We start from the raw sequence: 16,287 nt of genomic DNA, 5'->3' as shown, positions 1-16,287 counted from the left end.
GAGTAATCAGGATGGTTTAGTGCCTTTAGCCCATGGAAGATGATGACTGCTTGATGAAATTTGGCTTGTGTGGGTTAGCTAGGTGACTCAGTGGATTGAGAGCCAGGCCTAGAATTGGGAAGTTCTGGGTTCAAATTTGGCCTCAGATGCTTCTAAGCTGTGTGACTCTAGGCAAATTGTTTAACCTAATTGCCTAGCCTTTAAAGCCTTTCTGCCTTGGAACCAATACACAGTATTGATTCTAAAATAGAAGGTAAGGTTTTTAAAAAAAAATTGATTTGTATAGCTTAGTGAAGACTCAGAGGAGCCTTGGTAGCTATTTTCAAGTACTTAAAATGGCTGTTTATATGAAGGAAAAATTTGTTGTTTTTCAGTCATTTTAGTTGTGTCTGATACTTTGTGACCCCACTTGGGGTTTTCTTGGCAAAGATATTGGGGTGGTTTGCCATTCCTTCTGCACTTCATTTTATAGATGAGGAAATGGAGCTAAACAGGGTTTGGTGACTTATCCAGGATCACATAGCTAATAAGTGTCTGAGGCTAAGTTTGAAGTCAGGTCTCCCTGACTCCAGCACCACTACTTTATCCACTGGGCACTCATCTAGCTGCCTTTGCCACTAGACGGGCACATGATAGGGACTCCATGAGATAGTTTACTTTTTGGGGACAAGGTATATATCTTATTTCAATCCTGCATCTGTAGGACCTAGCATTTAAGCATGGGAGACAATATACATTTGAGGCATTAAGTTGAATAAATAAGCACTTTTTGATCTAGAAATGTCTTTATTGAAATTCCAAGAAGAATAAGATCATGTATACACCAGTTGTAGAACCTTGGATTTATAACCTATGGTAAGGTGTTGGATAGATCTTTGGCAGGATATTAAAAAAGTATACTTTTAATTTGTTTTGTTTTGTTTTTTTTCAGCTGCTCGTCTGGCTTTGAAAAAGGCCATTGCAAAGGTCCAGGGAATCATTTTAGATCCAGAAAAGGGACCAGGAAAGTTGAACAGGGAAGACAAGGTATTTTACCTGGCTTTTATTCAGAGAACTTCCATGTTCTCGGATCCTGATTTGTCAACAAGTATATAGACTTTTATGGTTTTCATGAATTACTTTATGAATGAACAAATAAATGAAGAATTTATTAAGCCAAGATTTATACTAAGCATAGAGAGAATAAATTAAAAAGGAAGTCAGTTCTTGCTTTCAAGGAGCTTACAGTCCAATGGGGAGGACAACAGATATGGAAGCTTCAGTCAAAGCCAGATGGAAGCATCCTGTGGGTGCAATAACAAAGGAGATGGTCATACCTATTCTTTATTGTCATTTCCACTGATAAAGTGATACCACTTTATATCTTATTTAATCTATGAGCTAGTTTTATAAAATAGATAGTACAGATTATATATTCTTATGTTCCCACTAACAGAAGAGGAAAGCTAATAAACAGAAGAGTAGTTCACATAATCAATCAATCATTAAACATTTATTAAGTACCTCCTATGTGCCAGGCCCTGCACTTTAATTAATTTTGCTTTATTAATTAATTTAAAATGTTTAATTAATAACATAAGTATTAAGTAAGAGAATAGGGATTTTATCTAAGGCTCCTGAATCTGAATGGTCTATATTTTTGACATCACCATCCTGTTTTTATCTTCTATCTCCATTCTTCTGTTTTTCAGGTAGGTTCTGATCCTCAACCTCTCTAACTATGACACTCATGACAACCTTTAATGAGGTAGAAAGGCTCCCTAGAATCAATATACACATATGGTGACTCAGAAATGTGCCAAATATCAAGAACAAACCAAAAAATCCTGTATGAAACGATAGATTTTAATGTTCCTGAGACACATACTCTGCTTGCCAACAATGCATGTTTAGGACTTCAAATTATGAATTTCTCTGCATAATTTTCCAGGTCTTTCCTTAGGAATTTTATACTTCCTATGATAAAGAGAAACCTGAAGCAGACCCCTCTAAATTGTGATAGTCCTCTTCAAATGGTGTTTACCAAGTCTGAGTGAGGAAACACTATAAACATTTGCAATGTAAAATGAAACTTCTCCATGCTTGATAGCCCATAGATAAGAGTATTTTGTGAGCCTAGTTTTAGCAGATTCTTTACAATGGATAATTCTAACCAGAAAATACCTTCTTTAACTCCTCTATATGATGGCCATGTTTTTTAATAAAAGAACTACATTTTGCGCCATTGGCTTTGTAATGGGAGGATAAGGTAAAATTGTATTCTGTATGGTTCTTTTTTCCAGTGTAAGATTAAAATTAATACCCAATAATTCCAAGTATTATGGTTTATAAGATTTATTAATAATCACTTGAAGTAGAGGAAATAGATAAAGCCTGAGTAAAGACAAGTTTCTGGGACCCTGATAGTGGGAGAAGAGAGCCAGAGAGGGCAGGCTTACAGAAACTTAGCTCCAAAATGTAAGAACATAACGTGAGGATGAAAGTAGGATTCTGGGAAATGAAGTCCTGGGGTACAAAATTCTAATTACACATCTCTTACCATGCAACAATGACTTTTCATATATGTCCTTATCTTAAACATCAAAACTATTCCATCACAAATATTTTCTTAAAATTACAAGTTCCCTTCTCCTCTCCCTCCTCTGCCCCAAACACCCAGGACTGTGAAATAAAAATGGACATTGAATAGGGAAGAATTCATCTACACATGACTTTAAATTTCCCCCTCTGGAAAAGCACAGATTACAGCTTTTTTTTTTTCTCCACATGTAATTTAATTAAAAAAAAAAAACACCCACTGATACTGTCTGTTCTATTTCCTTTCCAGTTCCTGTAAACTGGGAATATGTTATTTATTTATCTTTAAACTCTTACCGTGTGACTTAGAATCAATATGGTGTATTAGTTCCAAGGCAGAAGAGCCATAAGAATTAGAAAATGGGGGTTAAGTGACTTACCCATGGTCACACAGCTAGAAAGTATCCGAGACCAAATTTGAAGCCAAGATTTCCTGTCTCTCTGCCTGGCTCTCAATCCACTCTGAGCAACCTGGCTGCCCCTGTATTATTTATTTGAGAGAGAATGTCAAAATTCAAATCAACAAACTGTGGACTTTAGATTACTCCACCCTACTTAGTATAACAAAAACAGGAATGTCTACACCCATACTTAAGGATTTGAATTTTGACATGTTTACACTCACAAGGAATACCCTTACTCCTTGTGTTAGAGGTTTTCTTTTTCTAATCCTATATGGATGACAAGTTCCCACAGGTTTGCTGTCATTATTATCTGTCAAATAGACTTAAGTGGCTTTTAGGAAAGCACACTTATCGAAGTGAAACAGTAATAAAAGTTTATCTAAAACACCCCTCCAAATGACTATGATACATTCTCTCTGCCACAAATATATATAGAGTCAAGAGGAAAGAGGGCTCAGACTTAGAGAGCATAGATGACGCAGTTATAACTCAGATCCTAGAAGTTCTTTTCCTGGAATCCTCAAAATATTCCCTTTTAGATACAGTTTTTTTTATTGTTGTTGTTGTTGGGCTCTTGGTAGAACAGAATCTTAGGCTAATCTTTCCTTGGCTCCTGATATAGTCCTTGCTCTCAGTTGTTCTAGGAGGCCAGTGGGAAGCTGAGAGTCTCTCAGGACATCTGAAGATGGAAAGACTCTTCTCTTGCCACGGTGGGAAGGTGGGGGAGAAGAAAGGAAGGGAAGGAGACCAAGATCAAATCTTAAGTGTTTTTTCAGTAGGAAACACCTGCTCATAGGATTTAGCTGGAATACCCTTTTCTTATTTGCTACTTGCTAGAACCCAAATCTCTGACAGATGCTTTAATAACCTATATTCAAAATTATTTTAATTTTTTTTCTAGAAGATCTGTGAGGTAGGACGAAATTTCTTTATTCGAGTCACTTGGAGATGTTCTAGGACGTTTCTCACTTAATTTGGATGTTTTACTTGTTGGGCAAGACTTGTTCTCACATTATTAAAGAATAATATAAGAAGGGAAAACTAGGTAGCACAGTGGATAGAACACCAGACTTGGAAACAGAAGGATCTACATTCAGATTTGGTCTCAGACATTTTCTAGTTGTGTGACCCTGGGCAATTCACTTAAAACCAATTGCCTAGTCCTTATTGATCTTCTGTTTTTAAAAATAAAAAAATAAGTGAATGAATGAATTAATAAATAAAGGAATAAAATAAAGGCATTTTGTAATTGACATTGAATGGGGATTGTGTGACTTGATTGATTTACTTAATGGTTTATTTGGGCTTGGCATAGTATTTTTGTGAAGAGAGGAGAATCAAGGAACTCAGGGTATAATGGTGATGATATGCAAGAAAGAGAAGGCAGGGCTTTAATATTTTATTCTATTATCCCCCTTTTCCCACCTATGCAAATAGATCTGTATTTCAAAGAGACACCTGCATATAAATTCTACCCCTTATACTTATATAAATGACTATTGGTGAGTCACCCCAAATCACTACTTCTCTAAAGTTTTTCCTCATCTATATAATTTTCCTCTCATTTCTGTAAGAGAGAATCTATAAAATGGCATAACAATAGAATATATAGCATAAGGTTGTTGTGAGGATCAAAAGAGATAATATAAAGTATTTTACAAGCCTTAAAGAACAATATAAATATCAATTGTCATTATCATGGTCCCCTGAGTTGGCATAGGTCACTCCTACTTCAAGTTATGAGAGGGACTGGTTCATTCATGAGAATAAATATCTCTGGCAAAACTATTTGGAGATTTCTTGGGGTCATTTACAATGAGAGTTTGAGCTGTTGACCTTTTAGCAAATACATAGAATTAAAAATCCCCATGTCCCCTTTAGAACTTACTCAACAGTACCTGTCGTTCCAAATTGGAGTGGCTTGACCTCCATCCAACTCCAACTGTAGAAGAACTTGAGGAGCAAAAGCAGCAACTGGAAGACATTGTGAATCCTATTTTTGTGAAAATATCCACATCACGTGAGTATTGAACACTAAAACTATTTAATGGGAAAATGTCACAAATGATGAAAATTAGGGGGGAAATATCAAGATATCTAATTTCCTAATTTTTTTCTACCCATTATAATCATAGATGCTTCTTGCTCTTACAATTATTGATTTATCTATTAGTTTAAAAACAGTTGTAGTTCTCTATTATAAATTATATCAGCTTATCAAAGAGCCCTTCGATTACTGCTTTCACTAAGATGAATGTTATTACATTGACATAATTTCACAGTGGATGTGAATGTGGATGATTTTTTTTAAACCATTAACACAGCTCATTGACCTGGAAAATCTTAGAATAGCCAGTCATTTGAGAGTGTTTTATATATGTATATGCATATCATATATATATATATTATATAATATATTATGGTAGAAATATCACCTATATGTATCTATCTATATTACATTACTATTGGGGTAGACCTATCTCTGAATTCTAATCAGGGAGCTTCCCCCCCCCCCTTAAACTAGGAGCTTTGATTAGCTCACTTTGTGATATTGAACACATCATTTAGCCTTTCTGAGCTTTTGTGTGCTTGTATATAAAGGGAAGACATTGGCCAAAATGACCTATAACATCCTGTTGGTTCTAAAGTACTTTGATCCTGATTGACACTGATAGGGGATTATTCTTGTTCTTCTTTTGTATCTTTTGACCCCCTCTGCTCAGACACAAGATCTGCCCCCTACTTTTCCCCTTTTGGAGATCTTTGAAGAAACATCTCAGGCTTATTTGCATAATTTGACCCACATGACTATGAGGAAGATAGCAGATGGGGGGAAAAATTGAAAGCCAGTTGGTGTGCTTCTCCAAATCTCAGATGGCTGAATTGGAGAGGCTGACATGAGTGGAAAGCAACACTGTCCATATACTGAGGAAGGTAGGAATTAAATGACTACCTCACTGTGAGTTGACCTCGAGCTTACTCCTATTCATTATGACTTGATCCAGAGTGGGAAATTGGTATATACATTCATTGATAAAATACAAGAAAGAAATGTTCAAACACCTGAAGAAATTTGTGCAGGAAGACTGGCAGACGGGTAAAGGATGAGGAAAAAGATATGAAGGAGGTGTAGAAGAACAATTTGGACTTGCAAAGGTCAGAGATTGAATTTGGAGAGCAAAAATTGAGAATAAAGCAATTTCACCTAGATCCTACTTCTGGTTCCTATGGGAAAATGTGGCAAGAAGAGTGTGAAAGGAGACAAGGACTTATGCTGAATAAGGAGGAACAAATTTCAAGGATGTTTGAAGAATTTGGACTTGTGAAAAAGGCCAGATCCTAAATTCAAAAGGGAGAAATTTGATACAACTTGAGAATAAGGTAAAAGGGAGTAGAAAGAGTAGTAGTAGTAGTAGTAGTAGAGTAGTAGAAAGTAGTAGAAAGAGAAGGGCTCAAAATGAAGATGGATTTGAAAAAATAAAAGGATGAAGGAGCTAAATAGAAGAACTCAAAGAAGATAGAGAAGTTATTTGGCAGGGGAAGATAAGTCATAGAAATAAAAAGTTAATGCAAAAAGGGAAAGGAAGTAGGATATGACTAAAAATTGTAGAGGCAAAGGAAAGTAAGTTGAGTCTGATTGTTTGGTTAAAAGCCAATATTAGGCTATAAAGATGAAGTGTAAGCACCCAAGGGTGGCTAAAAACAAGGCTGAATATCTCACTATCAAAAACAGGGATAGTTTTGCACAGATTTGCACTTAATCTATTATGTTTATATTTCTATCCAATTGACTTATGTATGTTCCAAAGTTATATGTGTTTTCTTCCTAATAGAGAAAGGATACAAGGAGCACATTCTAGACTAATAGGAAGAATGAAATATTCCTAAAAATAAAAACACGGAAATAGGGCTACCATGGAGGGAGGGAAGAATGTTATGATAGTACCTGGCACAATAAATTATTATTACTTGATTGAAGTGATAGAGGAGACATGTGAGTCTTTTCAGGAAAAATGTCCCATGGAGAAGGAAGAGAAGGAAAGGACAGATGTACAACTAGGAGCTATAAAACAAATTTAAGATTCTTTCTGAAGAGTAGGGTGCTAGAAAATCTGATGGGTAAGCAATCATTTGTCCACATAGAAATATAATAGATTAGAGCCACAGAAACAAGATTATCTAGGAAAGATCAAAAGAAAAAGAGAATAATGCTATTGGTTGATGACTTTTTTGCCAGGAGTTTGTTGGCTTCGTGGCAGCAAAAAAAGGGGTGTTTTGTCCTCCCAGGGGATGTATCCAAGACTTAACAGAGACTGTTCCAGGTGTTGTCTAAACAAATAAGTACTCTTCACTTCTGGTAATTCATTTGGGTACAAGGATATTGCTAGAAGGAACCTAGAATATAGTGTCAAAGATTATAATGTCTTAGGCAAGAAACTGAAAACTGCAGGGGATATAGATTGTGTTTTCTTATTGTTGCCTGTTGAAGGGAAAGGATGCATAGAAGAAAAATTGATTCAGGAGGGGATTGATGAGAATGAGTTGGATTTCTGACCACAGCTTAAAAATAATGAAACTCTAGGCTCTTGGTCAGGGATGGAGCACACTTAACAGGTTGGTAAGAATATATTTGCCCAATATCTTTGGGTCATCTTCAAACTGGATGACATTTCATTTACTTTTATTCATGCAATATCATAAGTATATATATATGTATAGTTTTCCTTAATTTTTCCAAAGCATTTAATAACATTTCTCCTATTATTCCTGTGGAAAAGATGAGGACTTGAGAATGAATAGTCATTAATGATTCAATTTCAGCTTGACTAGAGGTCTCCAGTGGTGTGACCTAGGAATCTGTGGTGGCTATTCCTATTCAATATCTTTTTATCAGTGACCTGGGTACAGGTATAAATGAAGTGTTTACCCAATTTGCAGGTAACATAAAACTATGAGAAATAGCTAGCACACTAGATGACAGAGTTGGGATCCAGAAAAGATTTTGGAAGGGGTAGAGCATTGAGTTGAAGTCTGTATGATAAAATTCAATAGAGAGGAGTAAAAGTCTTCTGTTTCCTGAGTATTGAATGGCTGTGGGAGTGGGATCTGGGCACATTTAGACAAAAGTTTGTGTGAAAAGCATCAGGGATGATTAGCAGATTATAGCTCAGTACAAGTCAGTACTGTGTTAGGACAGAAAAAAAACAACTGATGCTACCTTTAGCTACCTTATAGAGAGGTGTAGGGATATGGACTGAAGAACATCTACCAATCCAAGGCAGAACCTCTACAACATAGTCTTGGAGACTCACCTCAGGCACTGAGAATGACTTGCCCAGGGTTACACAACCAATGTCTGATAGTGATAGCACTTGAACCCAGGTCTCCCTGGCAATGATACCAGCTTGTTATCCATCATGCCATGCTGTTTCTTAGAGGCATAGCTTTTAGGTATGATGTGATCTTATCTTTGGACTTTTATTTGTTCAGCTCACCTTTGGCATTTTTGTCCAAACAGAGGCATCCATAGGAGGGCAGCTAGGATGTTAAAAGACATTGTGTTCAAGTCCTTTGAGGATCAGCTGAAGGAACTAGAGACTTTTAACCTGGAGAAGATGAGACAAAGGAGAGACATGATAGTTATTTTCACATTTTCAAAGGACTTTTATGTGGAAGAAAGATTAGAATTGTTCTTTTGTCCCCAGTGGACAGAACCAGGAGCTATAATGAGAATTACAAAGACACAAATTTAAGCTTGATGTTAGGAAGAACTTCCTAATAATTATAGCTATTCAAAAAATACTCTATGTTCTGCCATGCAGAGGCACCTATTTATTCTCTCCTTGTATATTCCTCTGCTCCTTCCTAGTCCACATATCATGGACCATCATCTCCTTATTACTAGAGTCATAGACTAGAGAAAGTGATGAGACACAGGGAGAGAGAAGCAGGGAAGCTCCTACATTTATGTAGCCCCAAGAAAAATAAACAAGAGTGACACTAGGCAAGAGTGGCAAAGGAGATGAAACTTTGACAAAACAAAGAGGCAAGGGGGATAGAACCTCAAGGCAGGGCATCAGTATAAGGAGCCATAGAAGAAGTTTTTGACCACCGAGGAACTCTATGAACCGAGGATCAAGAAAGAAGAGAAGCCTAATGCAAAGGAACAATTCAAAACTTTGCCCTTTGCTGGTCCTTTGAATCATGCAAACTGTGTAGATCCAAGTGGAAAGCTGACTTTGTAGCAACCCTGTTATTTCCCTGTCTGAAAAAAACCCTGAGCTCTATTGGCAGGGGAGGATTTATTGACTCCCTAACAAGCCCAAGCCACATAGGAGAGTGCTATAAAACAGAATGACTCTATGAGACCCTCTGAGAAGAAGGAAGGACTTTCTCAGTTGTCTATTAATCAGGTTAAATAAAACCTGCCCTACATTTAACGTCCTGTTAGTCTGAGTGCTCGTAAGAGAGTCAAGGGCTCTTTTTGGGAAAGTAAAATCATTGAAATATCAATTTTCTTAGAGTTTCTCTGGGTAGGGGAACTAGTCAAAGATTTTTTTATGTGTGTGTAAGAGAGACCAAAAACTTCTATTCCCAGAGTTTCCCTCCATGAGAGCATGGGCCAGAGAGATCTCGTTAGATCTTCCCAAAATTGTATCCATATCCATAAGGTTGGATGGTCAGGACCCAATTGACATAAGAATTACATAAGCAAATGAGGTCTCAGATTTTAAGGTAAAAAAGAAATATTCTTAGAGGGTCACACATACAGTTACAACCTTTTTGTTTAACTAATAGCTGACAATAGTTAGGATATCTGACTTTTTCCCCTTTGGATATTATTTCTTGAACTTAGTTAATTTAACATTGTAAATCAATTAAATATGTTAAATCTGCTTACTTCTAGGTCCAGCGAAAAGCACCAAATGATTCTGCCTTCTCATGGATATATGTATTTATATATGCACATTCATAAATACATTTTCAAAGCGTTTTCTCTTAAGATTCCAAAAGAAGACCTTCAAGTCCTAATGGAAGTTAAGACTGTAGTGTTATTTTTTAAATGTGAAGTACAATTCTAGCTCCTTTCTTATATCCTGGTAGTATGTTGATAGTACAGACTTCTTGGGTTTGCATCCATATCAAATCAATACAGCCACATCAGGTTTTTTATTCTCCAGTAGCAGAGATCTTGTATTTAAATGTTTCCAAGGCCACTTGCCCTCAAGAGAAAGGGGAAAGTCTCAATTGGAAGCATCAGACATGAAGTAAGCAGCAAAATCTGAATGCAGTTATTAGGTCATTGGCCATTTTCCTTTGTGTCTATCTGCTTTCCCTAACACGAATGTTGTCAAATGAGACAAGTAGTGTTTCCAAGACTTCACTCCTAGGAACACATAAAACAAGATTTCCAGATTTCAACTATCCACTCCAGTCAAGAGTCACCACAGGGAACAACAGAGCATTTATACATAAGGGCACGATCCAGGGGCTGTAAAGATAGTGCTTCTCACGTTGACCCACTTGCCTCAATAATCCCCTCCAATATTCCCTTATACCTGCAAAGCCATGAAGTTCAGCAAGATGCCTGGAGTAAACCCCTAAGACGATAGCAACCCCACATTAAGTCCAGGTAAATCCTTGGAGAAAAAATGTCCTAGTTGCAGGGATTGTAGGAGTACCTGGAGGAAATGAAATAAGTACAGAATGAAAGGAAAATCGACACCTTAGAACAGACAGTAGAAAGCTTCATAAGAGAACTGATTGTCCTAAAAGTATTATGAAAATAAAGAATTGGGGGATTTTTATAACCTGATGATGAATGAAGTTTGCAGATCCAGAATAATTATTACAGCTTTCAAAGTTTTGGGGGTTTTTTTTGGCAGTATAGTCATTGTAGGAAGAACTATCATTAATACAGTGACCATTAATGATTCCCAAGGGCCAATGATGAAAACATGCTATCCATTACAGAAAGCTGGTGGATTTGGGAATCATAATGAGACATTTTTACATGCAGCCATCCATCGAGGGAGTTTATTTACTTGACTATACAGATTTATTGCAATACTTTTTCGACCCCTTTTCAATGAGGTGGGGAGGGGATGCCAGAAAAAATAAATTTCTCTTAACTAAAAAAATTGAGTTGCTATAGAAGTCAAATGTGTGAACTTTTAGATAAGGTCATTGTCATTAGTTTTCCTTAACTTTTTTTTTTAACCTTCAAAAAGGCACAAAAAGGATATAGAACTAGGACAGTGGTAGAGTAAGCTAGTTCTCAGCATTTACTCCCAATCTTAGCACTTCAATCAGAATCTGGCATCAAAAGATGAGAAACATCTCCCTGCAGCATAATGCCCACTGAAACAACAGTAGGGTACTAAAGGAAGAACTCACTCCCTTACCTCTGCACTAACACAACCTTTTTCATCATCTAGATATCCATTTCAAGGTCTGACTTTGGTGGCTTCTGCCAGTCCTTTCTCACAGCCCGGTCTGATCCCCCTACAGCTACCCCTTAATGAGATGAGGGGCACTGTCCTTGCCTCCCTCCATAACGAGAGTGAAGAAACAGCTATGTGTATGAGATGAAACTTAGCAATGCAGAGATCATCTGTGGCAAGAGAAGAGAAGGATACCAATTCAGATCTAGTCACCCCATACCCTAATGCAAGGTGATCTCTGAAATCACCTAGGCTTAATAGCGTGGACAGGATAAATGTTGAATAGTTGACTGGAGGCAGGGCTAAATTTGTGGATCCTTAACATGAAGATCTTTCTGATGCAATCAGAAAAAGACAGGTGATAAGATGATTGACAGAGAAAGTTGGGAAGGAATATATGGGAATGCTTATATTTGGGGAGTATTTTAAAAGTTCAGAATAAAATAAATTAATTTTAAAAGAAAAAGAGGGACCTTTGAAACAAAAACAAAACTGAAAAATAATCCTCAGTGGAAAAGAAAGTAAGACAAGTTCTGTGGAGCCATTATAAATAATAATTCAAATGCCAATTCCAGAATGATTCAAAAGGTCCAAAAGAAAAAAAGTTTAAAATAGGATACAAATAAATCCCTCTGCCCCCATTGTCAGCATCCTCCATGTAGTATTAACAGAAGCCACAAGATAAAATATACAGTTTACAGTACTATGCAGACATATCCTAAGGAGGCTAAAGACAAAAAGAAAGTCCTCATACACCCACTTATTCATGTCAATTTTTATGATGGTATAAATCTAGCAACAAATATAAAATTCCTGAAAGACATGAACTGATGCATAGCAAAATAAAACCCTAAGAACAATATACTATCCAAGTTATTTTGACTCAATGTCCCATTGTTCCTAGTCCTACTTGTCAATCTGTGTTGGGGAAGGCTCTGTTGGAGAAAACCAACACCAAGACTACAGCTTTTTGTATTACCTGCAAATTATCATGTACTTGCTGTCTTCGAGAGGAACCAGGATATAAGAACCCAACTAAACCCTTTACTGATGGGAACTAGCCCAATTTGTCTTTATCTCATTATGAAAGTTATTGATAAAAGCTAGCTCATGTTGAAGCCATTTCTTGATCTCCAGGGATCCGCTAGTCCATGTGTTACAACTTAAAATAAATCAATTCCTTAAATTCTCCTTGTCCTGAATTTTGCCTTGTTAATAAGGGTAAAAGCCCAAACAAAGAATTTTCCTTTCTACAATTGGTGAGCAACAGCTAGGAGTTTTTAAAAAGCTTTTCACACCTGGAAATCACTGTAGCGGGGTCTGCTCTATGCTGCCCCTGCCCCCAAGTCAGCAATTCAGTCCTCAGATTCGAGTGAACCCCCACAGTGGTTAGTTGAGCAGTGTGAAGTGGTAGAGAATTTTGCTCTCCAAGACTCAGATCAGGAGAGATAAGTAGGTCCCCAAATCCAAATTTTGATTTTTTTCCCCCCACTTGTTCATAAAGAAATGAAGCAGAAGAAAAGATGTCTGGGAAGAGACAGGTGAGTAAAGGTCTTGCCTGCATTTGCATGGAAATGCTGGTATTCTTAGAGGGAGCTGAACTCCTAGGGAATGAAACTATTAAGAGTTTGGTAAAATCCTGCCAGATAAGTGCACAAGTGAGAGATGAGTGAGACTCAGTAAAGTCTGGGACAACTATGGGGAAAGCAGAAAAAACAAATTGTCCAGATAAAGGATGGGACTAAACATGATTTGAAGATCTATGGCCAAGGCAAACATGGAACTTTTAGTGCTATTAAGAGAGGCTTTGAAATAGGAATTACCCTTCATTGTCTTATGGAAAAAGATCAGATCACCCTCAAGTGTAAAATACAGAAAGGAAAGAATAGAAAGGGAGATTTGGGGGGAGAAAAAAAAACTGGAGTAGCCCTGTGAATGCAGGCAACATAGAAATTCTAAGGATCATGTTTCAAGGATTCCTGGAGCTTCTGACATCAGAAATGCTGTGTGGCCAGAACATATCACCTCTGGTAAACACTGGGAAGCAAACAAAAATGGCGTGCATGTTCCATATGTTTGAGATCTGCATATCTCACTGATAGACAACATTTCAAATCTCAGGCATCCCTCTTCCCCAGTTTTCCATAGACTCCTCTTATGCCATGTAGTCTCCTCTTCTGTAAAACACATATCAACCCAAACCTCTTACCCCTTGGAGAGGTCATCTCCATCTTGCCTCTGGGCCATATTTTCCTCTTTCCTAATAAATTTCTCTTTTATAAGATTTGCACAGTGAGTCTGTAATTCCTTGGATGAGTCAGCCCACCTAAGCCAGGTCAGATTTCCTCCCACAACAGCTCAGTGGAAGGACCAACCAACCCCAATTCCCAGTCATTTTAGACTTTCTACCCCATCCCCACCATGGCCTAGGCCCAAACCCATTGTGTATAATGGAGATAAATATACACAATGAGGAGGGGTGGGGGTAACTAGCACCTGGGAGAAATTTAGTGGAGTAAGGTTTATATTTAGATAGATAGATAGATAGACAGACAGACAAACAGATAGATGGATAATCTATTGGTATGTGATTGGTAAGGAATATGTCCAAATCAGAATGAGAAAGAAGCAAGAGAAGTGAAAGGAAAGAGATATATTTAAGTAAGTTAGAGAGAAAAGGAAATTAGTAGAAAGTTAAGTTGTATCTGAGTTTATGGGTTTTAGAGATTTGGAAAGAGAAGTGAGGAAGGGTTTTGATCCCATTTATATGAGGATATGGGAAACTTTGTGTTACTATTCTTTATAATAAACATTTTTTAATTTCCAGGCTCCAGAGCTGGAGGAATGGGAAGAATAGGGTCACTTTTTCAGGAAAACCTCAGGGAGAGGTAAAAGGTGCTGGGGACTAAGGATCAGTTAGTCTGAAAGGAAATAGGGAAGAAGTTATAGGGAGTTGGGAATGCTACTACCTGTCTTTAAAAATTATTTTTTTTAATATAACAGTCTGTCTTTTTTTTTGAAGTGCTAACAGTAAATGGCCCTTATATAAATTGAGATTTATATTTATATTTATATTTCCATTAGTAATTATAAATCCAAATTTGATTTGGTTGAAGTTTGTCCTGAGAATAAATCAGAAGGTGGTTTAAGTGTGTTCTCTTATTAGAATAACTGTGGTGAATCAGAATCTAATGCAAAAAAAAAATATTTGACATTAAGGCAGAAAAAAATGATAATGCTGGAAAATGCATGATCAGAAAAACCCGACTGAAAATCTAGTCCAAGAAATTTATTAGCTGTATGATTTCACATCTGTTTGAAGGGGGAAATGAAATAAGAGCTTTCACCTCCCAGGGTTGTTGTGAAGATCACAGGATTATAAAGTTTAAATTAGTGCTTGAAATTATAATATGGATAAGATTAAAGTCCCTGTTGTATCTCATTCTTTTAGAATGACATAGGAATAATTAGGCAAAGAAACTTGTTATACAAAGACTGAATATATTAATTTGTGAGGTTAAAGTCAAAAAGCTCTTTTGGTTTTGTTTTAAGGAATAAAAGTTCAGTCAATTATCTTATTAGAGATGTGGGATATCTAGGACTCAAGATGAAATGTGCTTGATAACTATGCATTGGAATGGGTTATCAGGTTATAAGAATTTGTTATTAATAGTGATGGTCATATTGCTGTGGTCTTTTCTTTTATGGTATTTATATTTACTGAGTTTTCTTGGTGATCTTGATGATATGTCTATCTTCCTTCTAAAATCAGTACATGATGTGCTCTCTAAATGCCTTAATCTGTAACATGACTTACTTTACATATAGAATTTATTTCAAAAAGTTTATCTTTGGGGGGGTGATACATGAGGTTATGACTGTGCATCTAAAACTATTCAACTTTATGATATTAATGGAAACATGGGATTACAATTTGTGATCCACAGTCCCCTAGTTTATAGCCTCTAATGTTTGCTTAAACTGATTTGGTACAAGTAACAGAGGTAAGGATGGTGCATTTGAGAATAAAGGTGAAAACCAAATGTGTTGTGCAACCATTTGGATTTTATTTTGTTGTTTAGACATTTCCATTTATGTATGGTTAATACCAAATGAGAGAATGATTAAAAGTTACAATGACTTAGTGACTTATTGTTCCCAGTCCTGCATGTGAATAAATGTTGGGGGTGTGTGGCTCTGTTGGGGAAGGCAACCATGAGCTCATAGTTTTTTAATTTCCTGCTTTTTGTCACATTCTCCTACCTTTGATATTTATACCCCTACATGCAAATTGTCATATACTTCCTGCCTTAGAAAGGAACTGAGATGCAAGGGCTAAACTGACTCCTTTTATCAATGGAGTTGTTTCTATCAAAAATGTTTCTCTCTTTATGAAAATTATCAATAAAATCTGCCCCATCTTGAAGCCATTTGCTGATCTCCAGGAATCAGTCTGTCAGTATGCTGCTATCTTGAGGTACTTACAATAAACTCCTTTAATTCTCTTTGTCCCAAGTTTTGTCTCCTTTATCAGAGTGAAAGCCAAAACAGAATTTTCATTTTAATAATACCCAATCAATACAATAATATACATGAAAAGAACACTAAAAGTAGTTGGACTTTGACATCTTTGGATGCAAAAATGTTATACATTTTTGGACATAGCCATTGTACCTGTGGTATCTGATAGTTATGGAATATTATTGTACTTTAAGAAATAATAGGTAGGATGGCTTCAGAAAAATCTGGGAAGAACTATAAGAATTGATGCGAAGTGAAGTGAGCAGAACCAGAAGAACATTGTACATAGTGATTGTGATATTTTTTTGATGAACAACTGTGAATGATCTAGTTATTCTCAG

The 16,287-nt window shown here is 36.6% G+C and overlaps 1 protein-coding gene across 5 annotated transcripts in view; it reads left to right on the top strand.

Annotated features, from left to right (window-relative positions):
* ANKRD45 (ankyrin repeat domain 45) overlaps positions 1–12,611 on the top strand; it is a 111,149-nt gene extending 98,538 nt beyond the window's left edge. For all 5 annotated transcript variants that reach the window (XM_007480800.3, XM_007480798.3, XM_056815563.1 and 2 more), the window contains exons 4-6: positions 932–1,026; positions 4,863–5,001; positions 9,889–12,611. In XM_007480800.3, the coding sequence (XP_007480862.2) occupies positions 932–1,026; positions 4,863–5,001; positions 9,889–9,911 (257 nt within the window). In that variant the 3' untranslated portion in view covers positions 9,912–12,611. The remainder of the gene's footprint in view (positions 1–931; positions 1,027–4,862; positions 5,002–9,888) is intronic.
* Positions 12,612–16,287: the final 3,676 nt, after the last annotated feature.

Source organism: Monodelphis domestica, chromosome 2 (genome assembly GCF_027887165.1).
Source record: "Monodelphis domestica isolate mMonDom1 chromosome 2, mMonDom1.pri, whole genome shotgun sequence".
NCBI classification, from domain to species: domain Eukaryota; kingdom Metazoa; phylum Chordata; class Mammalia; order Didelphimorphia; family Didelphidae; genus Monodelphis; species Monodelphis domestica.
Note: the sequence above shows the minus strand (reverse complement) of the source record. Positions and strands in the feature narration are given on the sequence as shown.